At 36.6% G+C, this 16525-nt stretch overlaps 1 protein-coding gene across 2 annotated transcripts; it reads right to left on the bottom strand.

Moving 5' to 3' along the window:
* Positions 1-568: 568 nt before the first annotated feature.
* YIPF5 (Yip1 domain family member 5) lies at positions 569-14073 on the bottom strand. 2 transcript variants are annotated; one of them, XM_025923647.2, is made up of 6 exons: positions 13926-14073; positions 13231-13350; positions 6407-6579; positions 5424-5569; positions 4208-4389; positions 569-2906 (listed from the first exon to the last, which is right to left on the bottom strand). In XM_025923647.2, exons 2-6 carry the CDS (start codon positions 13338-13340, stop codon positions 2744-2746), a joined length of 774 nt encoding a protein of 257 aa, XP_025779432.1. In that variant the 5' UTR covers positions 13341-13350; positions 13926-14073; the 3' UTR covers positions 569-2743. The 2 variants fall into 2 exon arrangements, with proteins under 2 accessions (XP_025779432.1, XP_086557584.1); XM_086701458.1 differs by lacking the exon at positions 13926-14073 and adding an exon at positions 13679-13834.
* Between the last annotated feature and the right edge of the window lie 2452 nt (positions 14074-16525).

The following is a 16525-nucleotide window of genomic DNA, read 5'->3' as shown; positions in this document are numbered from 1 at the left end:
ACCCTATAGGAGATTATAATTTCTAGAGTTCTCCTTTTGACCAAAGCTCTAAATTCTTCCATTTATATGGAAAAAAGTGTATAACTTCAGAAAGGAAAGTCTCCTTTTTTTTTTTAATAGGTAATGAATACTATAAAAATAATGCATAATTTGATCTTCAGAGACAACTGTCCTTACTTAGCTTTGGAGTATATTTCAGTTGAGCAATGCCCATTAAAGCTTACAAATAAACTTGGAAAATGTCAATGCACAGTAATTAAATTCTACCTGAAATCATGTCATTAGATACATTTTAAAAAATTCTCTTTGACTGGATGCTTAGTACGTGAGGACATAATTAGCATTTTAAGATTTATAGAATTTTGCACCATCTTTATAACTGTGTCTGGAGGAAGAATGCCTCTTCCTACAAGCTTAGTTACATAGCTCTTGGAAGCACCCACTGGTAAAGGTGGTAATGTAACATGGTATTAAAAGTCATAAAATATACATTTATACCATACATACAAGCAGTTATCTGTCCTTGATATACATGCATGCATAAGTAAGTAACACATAACACAGTAGCTCCAGTGAGTGAACTTGCAGATCCATTCATGGTAAATTTATTATCCAGGAACAATCACTAAGTGAGCTTGAAGTTATACTGAGTGTCTCTAGTATTTAAAGGTACATGTATATGGTTTTGGTATAAAATGGGCCCTACCTAAAAGCAAGCTAGATGCTCTTCTTGTAACTTAACTCAAGAAAGAGAAATCTACTACAATGCCAGACAAAAAAGTTATTACATATAACTTTTTGAAACATAGTTTTTCAGTTTTTAAAGTATGCATAAATATGGCGACATATATTGCATTTTAAAGACAAATTTTAAAAGGGAAATTTTGGCTATACAGGACTCACCAGGTAGCAAGCAAACTCTAGAACTAACCTTTTGCATTAAATACAATTCCACTATAAAGCTGTTTTGACAGGATAACCGTTATATATAAAATGGGTTTGCATGTAATCATTTTGGAGTTCTATAAGACAAGTAACAATAGTCTCTCAATATTGATTTAAATTAAAAAGTATTATCTTGGGGCTGGGAGAGGCAAAAAAATAAAACAATTTGATCCATTTGGGGAATCTGGCTGAAGATTAATGGTCTAAGTCTAAGCAACAGTAGGGAAATTTAATTCCCAAAGCATCCTCTACACTGATCATTGGGAAAAACTGGATATTCACAGAAGGCACTCATTATATCTACCTTAACAATATTAGTGTGTATTTATAAAATGAACTGAAAAAGACAAAACAAATACTATCCACGGATTACAGTAAAAAATAACTCTAAAACACTTTGGTATGTTTGAAAACCCAGCCCAAAACAAATTAGTGAGAGTATTCCTCTAGGAAATTAAGTATTAATGAAGAAAAACATATTTATATGATTCCAGAGATCAGAAATCATGATCTTACAAGAAATGTGTTTTATTATCTTAACCTCCTTATACGATTGAAAACTAACTTTTAAAAAGAACCATTAACATCAGTTTGGTGTTTGTTTTTATTTGGTCTGAAAGTCTCCTTTTTTGAAAAAGGCAACATTTTCCTTCCCATAAGGCATCTTTCTCACAACTGTAAATGAGCCTGTCCAAAAATCAGAGGCAGTTTTCTTCAGAAAAAGCCAATGCTATATCAAAATACAAGATATAGCATTTTCTCATAGATTCTCTGGCAAGAGAACATGACATGAACCAAATAAATTTAATACAAGGAAATAATGTTGTAACTCAAAGTACATTGCTTTTCATTTAATCTCTTTTCTGATTCTATACTAAATGACTTCTATTCTTCAAGCTTATAATAAATTATGAATACAAGTTAAAACCAGAACCTAATTAAAGAAAATGCGACACCGAAAACAGCAAAAGTCAACTCAACACAGTTAAAACTGGGAAAATTTTAATTACTAAGCATCAAATGCACTTTACATTGATAACTGCAGTACTGAAACTGTGACGTTTTAAATCTTTTTCTCAAAAAAGGTTAGTGATTTTCTTTTTCCTAGGAAACATGGAGATACGACTATGAACATTAATGCGTTCAGTCTAGGTCACTATGGTTTAGTTCATGCTAACCTCAACAGGTGCTCACACTTCCTGTCTACAATCAAGTAGACTAGGAACTTGCTGTCTTGTTGAATTTTAGCAAAAACTCCATGAGATAATTTAAAGGAATGTCAAATTTGTGCAGAGCAAACTCATAAAACTCTACATTGGGATCACTTTTTTGCTTCAAGTGCATCTAACTTGAGAATACAGGCAATTTTTCTTTCCCAATCCCTTGGAAAAACATTTCTGCAGTACATCTTGTGTCTTCTTAACCAAGACTGGGTTGTTTTTAAGAAAAGATTATCAGCCCTGTGGTCAGTTTCCCACAGTTGATAAAAATCTATCAAAAACATCTTAATATAATTTGCAAGAAAAAAATCTGTTTTTCAAAGGCTGCAGAACAGGAAAGAAATAGCACTTCTTATTGGTATAAGCACAAACATTTAAAGCTAGTCATACTGCAAGTAAATCCAACATAGTATTCAAAAGTTCTATAAAAATGAACAAAAGATGTATGTTTACTTCCACTGCGCCAATAGTCAAACGTTAGATCTGCACGGGAGTTGCACTGTAGCAGTTCGCTGGTCCAATATAAGAGTTCAAAGTCCTTTTGGCTCAATGGTGTCCACATGCCAGATCAATTCAGTTCAAAAAACGGAAATTAGGGCAAAGACTCCATATAACAAAGCACAAGGATATGCTACTAGAAGTTGCTGTCCTTCCATGGCTAATGCAGAAATAAAAATTTTGGAAGCCGAAAAACTACACCAACCAATAATTCCAGCAGTGAGAATGATTCCTACCATTCCTCTGTAACCGACAAGGAAAAAGGGGAGGGGGGGGGAGGCAGTAGATGAGATTAGATACGTAAGAATATAATAATAACCCAATTCTAAAGAAAAGCACTTTAAATCCACATTGTACACATCTGAAGAAACGGTCAAGATTTTGTTTTCAAATGCTAAAATAAAGCACCTCACAGTGAATTCAATAATGCTGAATCATTCACATCCACATTCAAAAAGCTCATTTATAATTACATTTTATGCCTGTCAGCACAGGAGCCAGGTTTCTCAATGTTGGCATCACTGACATTTGGGATGGATGCACTTTTGTTGTGAAGGGCTATTCTGTACATTGTAAGGCTGGTCAGCAGAACCCGTGGCCTTCAACACTTTTGCATCCCCCAAAATTACTTCCAGACCCTGCCAAATGCCTCCTGAGAGCAAAACTGCTCTGGTTAAAAAATAGTGCATTCATAGAAAATCTCTTTTGTAAAATTCAAATATAAGGGTACCAGTCTCAACAAATGAAGAGTCAAGGTTTCTACACTGAAAATCTGAAGCATTTTTACACAAAGCAGAAACACTGTGAGGCCATCATCTTGCCAAATCTCTAGTATCGAAGAGCTGCTACACGCTCTTCTCCTAAACCTCTCCTTTAACTTTCCAAGTGTAACAAAGCCCCATCACTGGTTGTGCCAGGCACTAGCCACAAGGAGGAGCCTGAACTGTTGATAAAGAAGCTGCATGCTGGCTGTGAGCAGAGAATTTATCAGCAGGAATTTACACCTTTCCTTCTCACCTTACCTAAAACATTATTTAACAAATTACACACTTAAAGCTGCTTACATATACATCTGAGAACATGGTAGGCTACTAACAGCCTCTTGCCATAAAAAGAATGCTTCATTTTCACTTAAAAAGCTGCCAAGTAGACAGTATGTGTTTTATTATTCATTCACTTAACATATGCCCAACATCTTTAAGAAATAAGCTATAGTCTAAAAAATGTGAGAGATGGAAAGTATAATTTTCACAACCTGATCTTTTCATGCAATATTTGACTTAACAATCACTACTGTTCAGTGCCAAGTAAACACAAAAGTAGTGAAATTCTTTATCACAGATAAAAGCAGAGATGGTAATAAAAAAATTTAAATTTATTCTTAGTTTCAGTATTTATCACTGAAATTAATGGAGGATAGTCCTCATTCACAACAGGCACTATCTCAAGTTTGATGAATTAGAGATTTATCTTAAACTGATGGTGAGGGAAATCCTACTACAGAGAACTGGTCAATCAACCCCCAAATAAAGATCAGTACTTACTGCAAAGAAAATATCACTGCAAAACTGGAAAGTAGGATCATGGGAAGAAGACAATATCCAAGGACACTTGCCACGCAACCAAATGAAACACCTGTCATACTCATTAAGTTTAGTAAACAGAACATTCCTAGACATCCAATTGCACTGATCCCATATACATAGCCAAACTGGATTTTGCCAGCCTATGGGTAAAGAAAAGATTATGGGTTACAAGGGAAAAAAATAAATTATTTTTGGCTTTATTTCACCTAAAAAAGTACATGTAGAAAATATTCAATTTGTGAGCATCAAAATCTGTACACGTATCTATTCTTTAAGCAGAGTAGTAAAACAATGATTGGCTATTATACCTTTCTCAGGAAGTCTGAAGTACCTACTTCCCAATATACATATATTTGGTTTTTCATTTTCCAGGTAGTATATGAACAATTCAGCAAATAAAGACACAGAATCATGCTACAATCACCTTTAAGCAGTAGACTTCTAAAAAGAAATCTGTCTGATTTGAAGCAAATAAACTATAGACCCAAGATGGAAAATCCTGCAGAATGTTTGGATAATAGCCAATATCCCTTGAAAGCAACAAATACCACCAAAAGGAGCTAACAGAAAGGAAGTCAGGATAAGCAGGACACCAGGGTTCTATGGGGAAGGGAGGAGAAAAGAAAAATGACGAACAAGCAAGAAAAATCTAATGGAAGATGTATTTTTCTTTCATTATTTTTCCAAACCATTGGTGGAGTTATACAGTCTTTTGACAAACCAAAAAACAAAACAAAACTGAATTATGCTCTTGTAAAAGACATTACTGAACAGACTTAAGACAGTAATGTGTTAGGGGCACCTGGATGGCTCAGTCAGTAAAGTGTCTGACTCTCAATCTCAGATCAGGTCATGATCTCACGGTTTGTGAGATGGAGCCCCGGGCTGGGCTCTGTGCTGACAGTGCGGATCCTACTTGGGATTCTCTCTCTCCCCTATTACGTACACATGCATTCTCTCTCTCTCTCAAAATAAGTAAATAAACCTAAAAAGGTATTTCCAAATATATTACATTTATTATCAACGGAGAAGTGATGAATGGGTATAATTTCAAGCAACTCAATACCATTCAAAACACATGAAAGATCTGATGTATAAACAGTGTCAAAAATGGCTCTTGGCCATTAAAGAATGTTATTTAATCTCATACTGAGAGTTTAAACTAAAATCTTACCAGTAACAATGTGGCTCCAAAGGCAAGGCAAAAAACCATGGGTCCTGCCAAATCAGTCTCATTCATGATGCTGCCATCTGCTACTTTTAATGGATGTAACACTGTTAGTGTTTTTTGCCAGATGTGGTCAAAATTGATACCTAATTCTAAAGGAAGAGAAAATAAGAAAGTCAATTAGGATTTGTTGATATATCTTTAGTTTACCAGAATCTATGTTGGAACAGGAGACAGACTGAAACACTCAGCAATATGAGACATTATTTTGGGGAGTCCTCAATACCAGTCTTCCCTGACTGTGGTGCTTACTCCACAAAAGTCTTATTTCTGCTTTGGTGATGGAAAAAGTGTTTGGATGTGACAAAACAAGACATTCTCAGCTACGACTGCGTAAAAAGGATATATGGACAGGGTTCGGAGTAAGGGGTTCTTCACCTGGGGCTTCAGCAATACCTGGAGATGCTATGAAATTGTATATAAAACTATGTTTCTATGCACAGGTGTGCATTTTTCTGAGAAGAGTATTTTTTTGATTCATAGCTTTCGTTAGACTTTCAAATGGTATCTGACACCCCCCACCCCCCAGCCCAAAATGTTCAGAAGTACTGCTTTATGGGTTTTGGAACAGAATTTGAAAATCACCATACTTTTCAATGATGTTACTAGTTTTGCCAACTTCTTCCATATAGAATAATCACTACCATGCTATTTCCTTCCATTTCTTCCACTGAGAGAACTGAATCAATAATGTGAAGTAAAAGTCAATGTTCACATATTGACCTAATAATCACTTTATAAAGATCTATTAAAAATCTGGTCCCTTATGGTTCAGTGTGGTTTCATATACACTCTGTTCAAAATGGGTTACTTCGTAGAAAACATTTTTTCTGTAACATTATTCTCTCAAAGGAAGGGATAACTTCTCCAAACTGATTTATTTTCACTAACCAGCTGGACACTACAGAGTACTCTGCAACGAATCCTACCTTCTAATAAAGGTGGCTCATCCTCAAAGTTGTTTCCATAGAACGGCTGAGGTGTTGTTGGAGTGTATGCCTGAGTTGGCTGGAAAATCTGCCCGGTGTATGGCTGTTGTGGCTGCATCATGTCTGGAGGGACAAATCGGCCTTGCTGCGAATAGTCATAGCCAGCATACTGCCTGTAAATCAAAGTTCCATTTCTGAGAATTACGTCAACAGTGGATATCCCTGAGAGCGAGAGAGTCACAGTCACACAGCTCCTAGGATAGCCACTTGGCCAGTTTTCATAAATGGTGTTGAAATGATTACTAGGATCAATATGATTATCTCCAATGGTAAGTTGTCAGTGTTTTTCAGAGAATCTACTTGATGATGCCAACACTCCTACAGCGCTTAAGAATTTTATAAACTATGAAACTCTTAAAGATTAGGTGGTCAAAAAATGAAAACTTAGAAATCTTATCTATTTCTCCCCCTCTAGTAGTATATATAATATAAAGATAGCTGAGGAATAAAATTTATACCTAAGACTATGGATGAAAACTGAATATGATAGACTTTGTACTACAAGTTATGTAATTTCCCACTGTGGTTTGAATCTCCATTGAATGTTCAATCATTCTTCTTTACTCTTTGTAGTATGTTATTTTTTTCCAAGTGTGTAAATCTCTTTAAGAACCATCAATTTCAAACACAGAATGGAAAAATTCAAGCCTCTTTCTCAAAAGCTTTCTGAATATAACAAAACATTATTAGTATTACCTTGCATTTTAATAGCACTTTCAATTTTTCAAAGTAGGTATACGCTTACTGTCTCATTTGATATGTGCTGTAGTAAAATCCCGCACTGCAGAAAAAGAGGCTTTACCATGGCTATTTTAGTGATGAAATAAAAACAAAAAAACAACAGTGAACAGAAAGACATTGAAGCAGTATCTTTAAAAACTTGTTTTACCATGTTCTGGGGAAAAATATGACTTACCCATCAATGGGACAAATCTAAATACAAAGTAAGAAATACAGAAGTAAAATAATTATTTTAAAAAGAACTGAGAAAGCTTAAAGATCCTTTAATTACCTTTTAAAATTCTATAGTTTCCTTTTGATAAATATAAGACTAATGACTGCCATGAATGTTACTTGAGATTTTAAAATTAAATCTTAAATTAACTGAACATCTTGATTAAAAGCAAATCTGAAGCGCCTGGTTGGCTCACTAAGTTAAGAGTCTGACTCTTGATTTTGGCTCAGGTCATGAACTCATGGTTTGTGAGATTGAGCCCCACAACTGGCTCTGCTTTGAGAGAGCGGAGCCTGCTTGGGATTCTCTCTTCCCCTCTCTCTTTCTCTCTCTAAATAAATAAGCAAACATTTAAAAAATAAAATAAAAGCAAATCCAAATAATGGGAAAATTTCAACTATACATAATCCTCTGGAGAGTCCAATGGGACTCTCATGATTTATTTACCACTCTAGTCCAATCCAAGCTTAAAAAAAAACGTTATTTAGTTTTCTGGCTATATATAGTAATATAGAATTCGATGAAGCATTTTTTTTTAATTTTTAATTTTTATTTATTTTGAGGGAGAGGAAAAGAGAGAGAGAGAGCACACATATAAGCAGGTGAGGGACAGAGGGAGAGGGAGAAAGAGAATCCCAAGCAAGCTCTGTGCTGTCAGTGCAGAGCCCAGTGCAGGGCTCGAACTCACAAACTGCGAGATCATGACCTGAGCTGAAATCAAGAGTTGGATGCTTAACTGACTGAGCCACCCAGGTGTCCCAAAGCATTATTTTAACAGCAAACAATAAAAAACAAAATAAACAGTTATGAGTAAATATCCTGTAATATGGCATAAATTACTATGCGCTTGTTTAAAAAAAATGAGGTACTTCTATGTGAATAAGGAACGATAATCAAAAAATACTTAGTGGGCAGAAACAAAAAAACCCAATGTTCAGAATAGTATATGCCATATGCACCCACTCTGATTGTAGTTTTTAGAATACATCTGTATCTATATATTTGCATATGTGTATTTTATACACATATACATACATTACCTATAATTATATAGGCTTAAGGATAATGTAACATTTAATATAACACACATAATTATATAGGTAAAGGGACTTGGAAGCAAGGGGAAGTGGAAGACTTAATTTTCATATTAAAAACTTCTGCATCTTTAAAACTGTTGTACATTTATTATTTATCAAAATTCATTCATTCTAAAATATGTTATAGGTAACATATAGGCACATATTAGCTACTGAAAATTTACAAAAATACAAGTCACCTATCTGAATGTTACTTTGTAAAGCACAGTTTTAAGTGTTTAATGTGCTTTATATCATATTACGTCACTATAACTTTAGGAGGTTGCTTTTAACATCCTTCCCATTATAAAGATGTATAAACTAATATTTAGGTTAAAATGATTTGCCTATGGTGGTGCCAAGATTCAAAACTAGACTTTTTGACTCCGGGGACCAACTTTTAACAATAATAATAATAATCACCCCCAAATCCTAATTTATGGAGATAGCTATAATATCTTTTTTTCCCATATATGTCTTTTTCCATTTTAGTATGAAATATGTTGATTTCTATTTACTTAAACATACACACACATATCCCACAGGATTAGCAGGTTGAACTGAATTAGGGGAAGAATTCACATTTTCTGATTTAGTACAATATGCTATTATGTTGATCTCTGTTAGAATGTATCATAAATCTAAAACTGGGTTTATGAAACAGCTAGAAAAGCTCCATATGGAGGCTGATACAATCTGCATCAACAGAATGTATTTTATTCTCTCTCACACAGAAAGACACACACAGAGACAGAGAGAGAGAGAGAGAGAGAGAGAGAGAGAGAGAGAGAATATGAATGTCTATGCAATAATAAAAAAAAAAAAAGAATGGTACAGACCAGTGGTTCTCAAACTCTTTGTCCTTAGGATCCCCTTTCACTTTCAAAATTTATTACTGGGAAGCCCAAATATTTTTTATTCCTGTGGGATGTATCTGTCAATATTTATCATATTAGAAATTAAAACTGAGAAATTTTTAAAATATTTAATGGGGCGCTTGGGTAGCTCAGTTGGTTAAGCATCTGACTTTGGCTCAGGTCATGATCTCATGGCTTGTGGGTTCAAGCCCCAGGTCAGGGTCTGGGCTGACAGCTTGGAGCCTGAAGCCTGCTTTGGATTCTGTGTCTCCCTCTCTCTCTGACCCTACCTTGCTTGCACTCTGTCTCTCTCTCTCTCTCTCAAAAATATATAAACATTAAAAAAAATTAAATATTTATTAGTTCATTTAAAGTAACAATATGGGGCGCCTGGGTGGCTCAGTCGGTTAAGCATCCGACTTTGGCTCAGGTCATGATCTCGCGGTCCGTGAGTTCGAGCCCCGCATCAGGCTCTGTGCTGACAGCTCAGAGCCTGGAGCCTGCTTCACATTCTGTGTCTCCCTCTCTCTCTGACCCTCCCCCATTCATGCTGTCTCTCCCTGTCTCAAAAATAAATAAACGTTAAAAAAAAAAATTAAAAAAAAAAAATAAAGTAACAATAAACTTTTCATATATTAGCATAAAATTTTAATGAAAGAATTACTTTAAAAAATTACTGAGAAAAGTGGCACTGTATCATATTTTTGACAATCTTGGTCCTGTCTGGTTTAACAGAAGACAGCTAAAAATTCTTGTATCTGCTTCTGTTGTCAGTTTGTGGTAATATATTGTTTTAGTCGAAGTATCTGAAGAAAATGTAGTGAGGCAGACAAGTAGCTGGAAAATTATTTAACAACCTTTTCAGATTATCATGGATATTCTTTTCATTCTGCATCAAAATTCAAAGCAAGATGGTAGTTTTTTAAACTTAAGTTGCAACAGAGAAGATGGAACAACTACTAATAAACATCCTTCTTAAATTTATTTGAGAGAGAGACAAAGAGTGTGTGCATACACACACACATGCAAGGAGGGGCAGAGAGAGAAACCCAAGCAGGTTCCACACTGTCAGCAGGGCCCAAGGTGGGGCCTGAACTCACAAACCGTGAGATCATGACCTGAGCCAAAATCAAGAGTCAGATGCCCAACCAACTGAACCACCCAGGTGCTCCACTGATAAACTTTTTATACTGTTTCAAAGAATACAGTAATGTGCTTTGCACTTTGAACGGACCCTTTCTTTACTCATTTTTGATTCTGTAACCTTCACTGATGATTTAGAAAATATTAGTATAAGTTATACCTATCTCCCAAATATTAACATATTTAATATAAAAACATATATATGAAGGGTAAGTATAAGAAAATCACATTTGTTAATATGACCAGTGATTTCATCAGAAAAATGGTTATTACTAGGAAGCTGACAGTTATGGACAGTTTTCCCAAATCCTCATTTTTACCTGAAAACTTGAATTTAACCACTGGCTACACATACTGTCAGTTTTTTTTCTTGAAGTAAGGGGCTCAACTATTTCATCTTCAAGAAAACATCTGCCCAGTACTGAAGTCTAAATAACCATAGTTTGTCAGATGTTCTTTCCAATAGAAATGGTTTTCAAGAAAAAGCAGTTACTTCAGCCTGCGATTCCGAATGCACAGGGTCTTTTCCTAACCACTGCTCTCCAGTACACACCAGAAGTGCTTTAGGACCTTTTCCCATTTCGTCATGCAGCACAGTTCTACTCTGTGTGCACTGAAGGGTCAGGATTTAATAACACGGTAATTTTTACTGCTTCATCAAGGTCATCCTTATATAAAAGTGGTTCCCCCCTACACCCCAGCAAGTGTGTGGCAATAAAGAATATAATGATTACTGGAACGATTTGATGCCCTTGTCTTGATTCACATTCAGGTACTAGCAATTTTATCAACCACTGTTTTTAAAACATGAGTACAAATGTCAACACACCTAAAAAGGTATATAATGTCTTAGTACTGTTATAAAAATAGTCTTGCCCTTACAGACTCCTTGAAAGGTCTCAACAACCCTCTAGGGTCTGAAGGCCACACTTTCGAATGGTGATGTAAGACTCATAAATGTCATGTAACGAAGAGAAATAGTCCCCAAGAAAACGACTGCTTCAAAAGTGGTGTCTTCATTCCTTCTTTAAGATGCAAGAAAGACAACGCCATGGAATTTTACAGTTTTCCTTTTCTGGTAGGACCTGGTCGGGAAAAATTCCTGACTTGCTCCTGCTGGTTTTAAACTAGAACACAGTATGGTAAATACGATCTGTACTGACTAAATCAACACTGTATTCCATAAAGATATTTATCAGTTAAATCAAAAATGAAAAACAACTAGCTTTAAATACTTTAAAAATATGTAATTGGTATTTTATAGGCATATCTAACATACAATGTGGGACCTGTCCAATATGACAGTCATAAAGCTCAATAGATTAAGATCAAAGGGCCTTTCACTTGTTGCTGTTGTTGTTGTTATATGAACATATAAATGATACTTATAAACGAAACCCAATTGTTACTGCTAATACATTAAGCTTTCTGTTTTCCTAGGCTTCATCTATAAACTCCCATTTGTTAATTGCAATAGTGGGTATGCAAGTATCTGGAATAAAACTTCATTACACTGAAACAATGCTTACTGGTACATGATTTGATTGTAATGGAATTGAGAATAGTTAGCAACAGAATATGTAAACCACCTCCCTGCAGAAAACTGAAAGGAGAAGATGTTAACTGGAATGAAAAGATAAGCCACACCTTTAAGTGATGCAAACACGACAGGGTAGGAAAGAAAGGCAGAGATAAATACACCTAGGAGGCTGTAATCCAAATGTCATAGTTCTGTTGAATGCAAACACCATTTAGCTAAAAACAGGCCCACATACAGAGGCAGGTTTTCTAAAGCCCTGTGGCTGCACTCTGACCAATCTTTCATTGATTTTCCCTCTTGTACACTGATTAAAAAACAAAACAAAACAACAAAACACGTTTTTAAGTAAATAAAGGAATGGATATTTCTCAACATGATGTTTCCAATTCTGCTCATTGAAGGAGTCCTGGACCACCCAAACAAGGTTAATCCACCCTGGTATACTTAATGCCTGATGACATTACTTTCAAATTTCTAAGAAACTAAGAATATGATGTCCTAGAGATTGGTAGAATGCCTCAGCTAATGTATTTCTACCACTAACACCAAAGCCTATTTAAAAAGCATGGTGTTTTGTTTTGTTTTGTTCTTAGAAGTTCAGAGCTGAAAGGTTTTGAGATCCCTCTTCCGTCTGCAACTGGCAACTTGTGTGTACTGAGCACAAGGTTTTGGTAAGAAGAGTAATAAAAATGATTATCACTTGATATATAAAATCACCTGATGATTCACAACAGGCAGCTTACACTGCTAAACGGTGTCACTAAGCACTCTGAGTTAACAGTGACAAGGTCTGAAATCTGGACTGATTTAACTTCTAAACTAGACATCACAAGATTTTAAAATTTTAACTGGTTCTGTGGACTAAATAGCCTAGGTATCTTCTAGGTCCTTCAAGCTCCTACCCATATCTTAAATGATGTAGAAATACTATTACGAGGAAATAGTTCTTTAACAATCAACTTTTGCACTCGGGCCCACCTGAAGATTTTGCAGAAGGCACCGAACTCTAACTAGGGCAATCCCTTCACGCCAAAACCAGTGTCATAGATCTTTCCAGAGGAAGGAAGATTATGAAAAATCACCTTCCTGACAAGGGAATGTTGCCACATTCAGTTTTAGGCAATACCAAACATTCAGGATACATGCTTTCACTTTAATCTTGACTAAATAAATGGTCAAAGTTGACAAGTTACTTGCTATAGGGTCCTCCACTTCCTCCATAATCATAGGACTGCTGTGAATGGTCATCGATGCTGTAACTTGTCTGGTAGAAATCCGTGTTTAAGTTATCAAAGCCTGACATTGCAAATGATCTGCAAGAGAAGAAGAATGGCAAATACTGTTTATACCCAAGATCCTACTGAATTCGTTTCGATACTAGGCAAAAAGCCTCAGAAGGCAGTAAATTATTTCTTCTGGAATTTGAGGCACCAGCATTTGGACGATAGGTCTGGGTGGCAGTTACAAAGGAAACGTCTAATCTCGAAATCACGAGCTGGGAAGACACCTCCATTACAAGGAGCCAGTATGCCCAGGGTCCTTGTCATTAAATTGTTATTACAATTGTCACTATAACTAGGGGAAGGGTCGTGGGAGAACTGGTTCCTTGGAGGTCTAAAAACAATAAAGATGATTCCTCACCTCGGGGGAAGGGCTTTGCCGCTGACAATGCAACTGCCTCTTTGCAAAATAAGGCCTGAGCCTGCCGCGACGGTGCAGACTCCTAGAAAGCCACGCTTGAGGTATAGGGGACGCGTCAAAGCAAGGACCTGAAAGGGAGCGAGGGTCTGAGCGAAAGGACCGAACGCTGCGCCGAAAGGCGGCAACAAGCCGCGCTGCACTGGACTGCGGAGAAGCCGAACAGTGTGCCACAAGCTGAAACACTCACCAAATGGAGAAGCGGCGGCAGCTGCTCCGGCAAACCCCCAAAACAGCCAAACACCGCTTAGGACCCTGAACTGGCTCCGTTGCTACGTGTCACAAGGCCAAAGAACCGCTTCCGGGGCACGCCCGCTCGCGCAGGCGTGTTGGTAGACTTTGCGCCTCTCTTGGGTCGGATGTGGGGCGGGCCGGGGAAGGGGAAACCTGATGCGGAGCATGCGCAGTGTCGATTGATCAGTCTATTTGCGGGCCAACGAGAAGGGAAATACTTCCCGAAGCCTGGTTACCGACAGAGGCAGAAAGGCGCAAGCGCAGAAATTTGTTAGTTACAGTCTGGAGGAAGAATTCCTCAATAGACCGGAGACCTGGAGGAGGGTTTGCAAATGCTGTTAATGAGCGGACGGAGCCGGTCTCCTGTCCACAAACCACAGAACGCCGGTCTCTGTGGACTTAGTGTAATTCAGACAGTGTTACAGAGTTTAGGTGTATTATTTAATCCTTACACCCTAATGAGATGATCACGCTATTACTCTCCTTTTGTAAGTGAGGCTGTCAAATGTTCATTTAGTAACATTGAATGCAGTGTTGCATGACATCTCACCTAGTTGTGCTGTTGGAGATACTATGATGAATGCAAGCTAAATGGTGCTGCTCACCTGGGATTGGTTGGGGTGGGGTTAACACATAAATATATGTAAAATGGTTACTAATATTGTTAAGTCCTCTATAATTTTTTGAAAGAGTGTAATATTCATCTGGGACGGAAAATCTGGAAAGGCACTTTGAGAAGGGAATGATCAAAAGGAGTTAAAGAAAAGTGAAAAGGGGAACAGAAGGGCATGAATATTTCAGGCAGTAAAAATAGTGTGTGCAAGGCTTAGGGTTAAGGAAAACATGGTGTGAGGAAAGGTGTAACCTTTGCACTATTAACATTTTAATCTAAATGATTCTTGTGGGGCAGAGGGGGACAGGGGATGCTGCCTTGTGCACTGTAGAATGTTTGGCAACATCCCTGAACTTTATCAGCTATATGCAAATAGTACGACTCCCATCCCCACTGCCACCTTGTGACAACTAAAAATGTCTCTTGGATAACATCAGAGTTTGGAAATCACTGGTCTAAATGAACCCAGGATGATTAGACAAATGAGGAAAGCCACATAGAAGTTGAGACTGGAGCTAAAGGCCAGGATCAGGGATAGAGTGTCTTGTGGGATTCTGGTACTGGTTCTAAAAGAAAAGGGGAACCACTGAAGGTTATGAACTGAAGAGTGGCATAATTTGATTCTTTTATTTTGATTGCTCTGGCTTCTGTGTGAAATCACTTTCTGTAAGTAAAGGAATTCTAACTCCAAATGCCGTGGTGTTAACCAATGAGCAGAACTGTCTTCAGAGCTTATAGCATTAAAATTTATACCACAAGCCCTTACATTATATGCTGGCCCCCAAATCCCATGGTCTTTACAAAGGAAACCAGGCCTTTTCTCTGGGACCAGTTTCCAAAGGAATAATAAAATTTCAGTAGTTAAAAGGTTTTTTTTTTTTTTCCAATATGCAAACTATATTGAAACAAATAAAAACAAACAAAAAAACCTCCACACACCCCTCCAAAGGAAAGAGTTATAGGAAAAGGACAAAACTGAAAAACCAAAGAATGTACTCATGAGATGAATGGAAGCTATCCTTTAAAGTATCAGAAAATATCTGAAATAGCTCACCAAATTTTTTAATTTACCAACTTTTGTAAATAACTTTATAATTTTTTGATGTAGTTACCATCTGTACAACTCTTGGAAGGATGACCAGTTAGCCTAATTGACTGAAGACAGCCATGTTGTCCCGTTTTATGGCTGTATTTTACAGCATAATTATTAATATTCTCCTTTTTTTCCTATCAAAAATATCCCAGTTTGGTTGACAAATTATTTGGTTATACTCTCTAAGCTATATTATCTATGAAGCTGAGTTTCTGGTTATCCACTGTATGCAATAATTTATTATTTCATCTACTTAATGTTCTTATGGTTGAAAGAAAATTCTAGTCTCTTTTGTTTCTTCTGATATTTCTATTTCTTCCTATCCAAAGGAGAAGTTACTCTCAAATTTAAATAAAATGTAAGAATATGAGTGTTCAATATTACCTGTTTAGGCATGAATTGTTAGATATAGATGTTATTCAAATTCTGCTTCTGTCTGTAAAAGCAATGACCATATTTACTAGATTTTCTTTCTTCTCTAACCCTTGCCCCAATTGATAAGACAAGGAAAAAAGTTAAGTTACACGATTAAATCTTCCACAATTGTTTGTTTGACTTTGAAGTATAAACCAAGATATCCTGCAGAAACCCCTTGGGGATTTTGAGAATAGCAGTCAATTTTGTGGCTAGTCAGGTAGACCTTTCTTTTTGGAAAACAATTTTTTTTTCTTTTGGCATTGCATCCCCCCCACCTCAGGATAGGTTCCAGAGAGTTATTTAAAAAAAATTTTTTTTTCAACGTTTTTTATTTATTTTTGGGACAGAGAGAGACAGAGCATGAACGGGGGAGGGGCAGAGAGAGAGGGAGACACAGAATCGGAAACAGGCTCCAGGCTCCGAGCCATCCGCC

This window comes from Puma concolor, chromosome A1, assembly GCF_028749965.1.
Source record: "Puma concolor isolate L17-30 chromosome A1, mPumCon1.1.hap2, whole genome shotgun sequence".
NCBI lineage: Eukaryota > Metazoa > Chordata > Mammalia > Carnivora > Felidae > Puma > Puma concolor.
The sequence above is the reverse complement of the archived record's forward strand: the minus strand, read 5'-3'. Positions and strand labels throughout refer to the sequence as shown.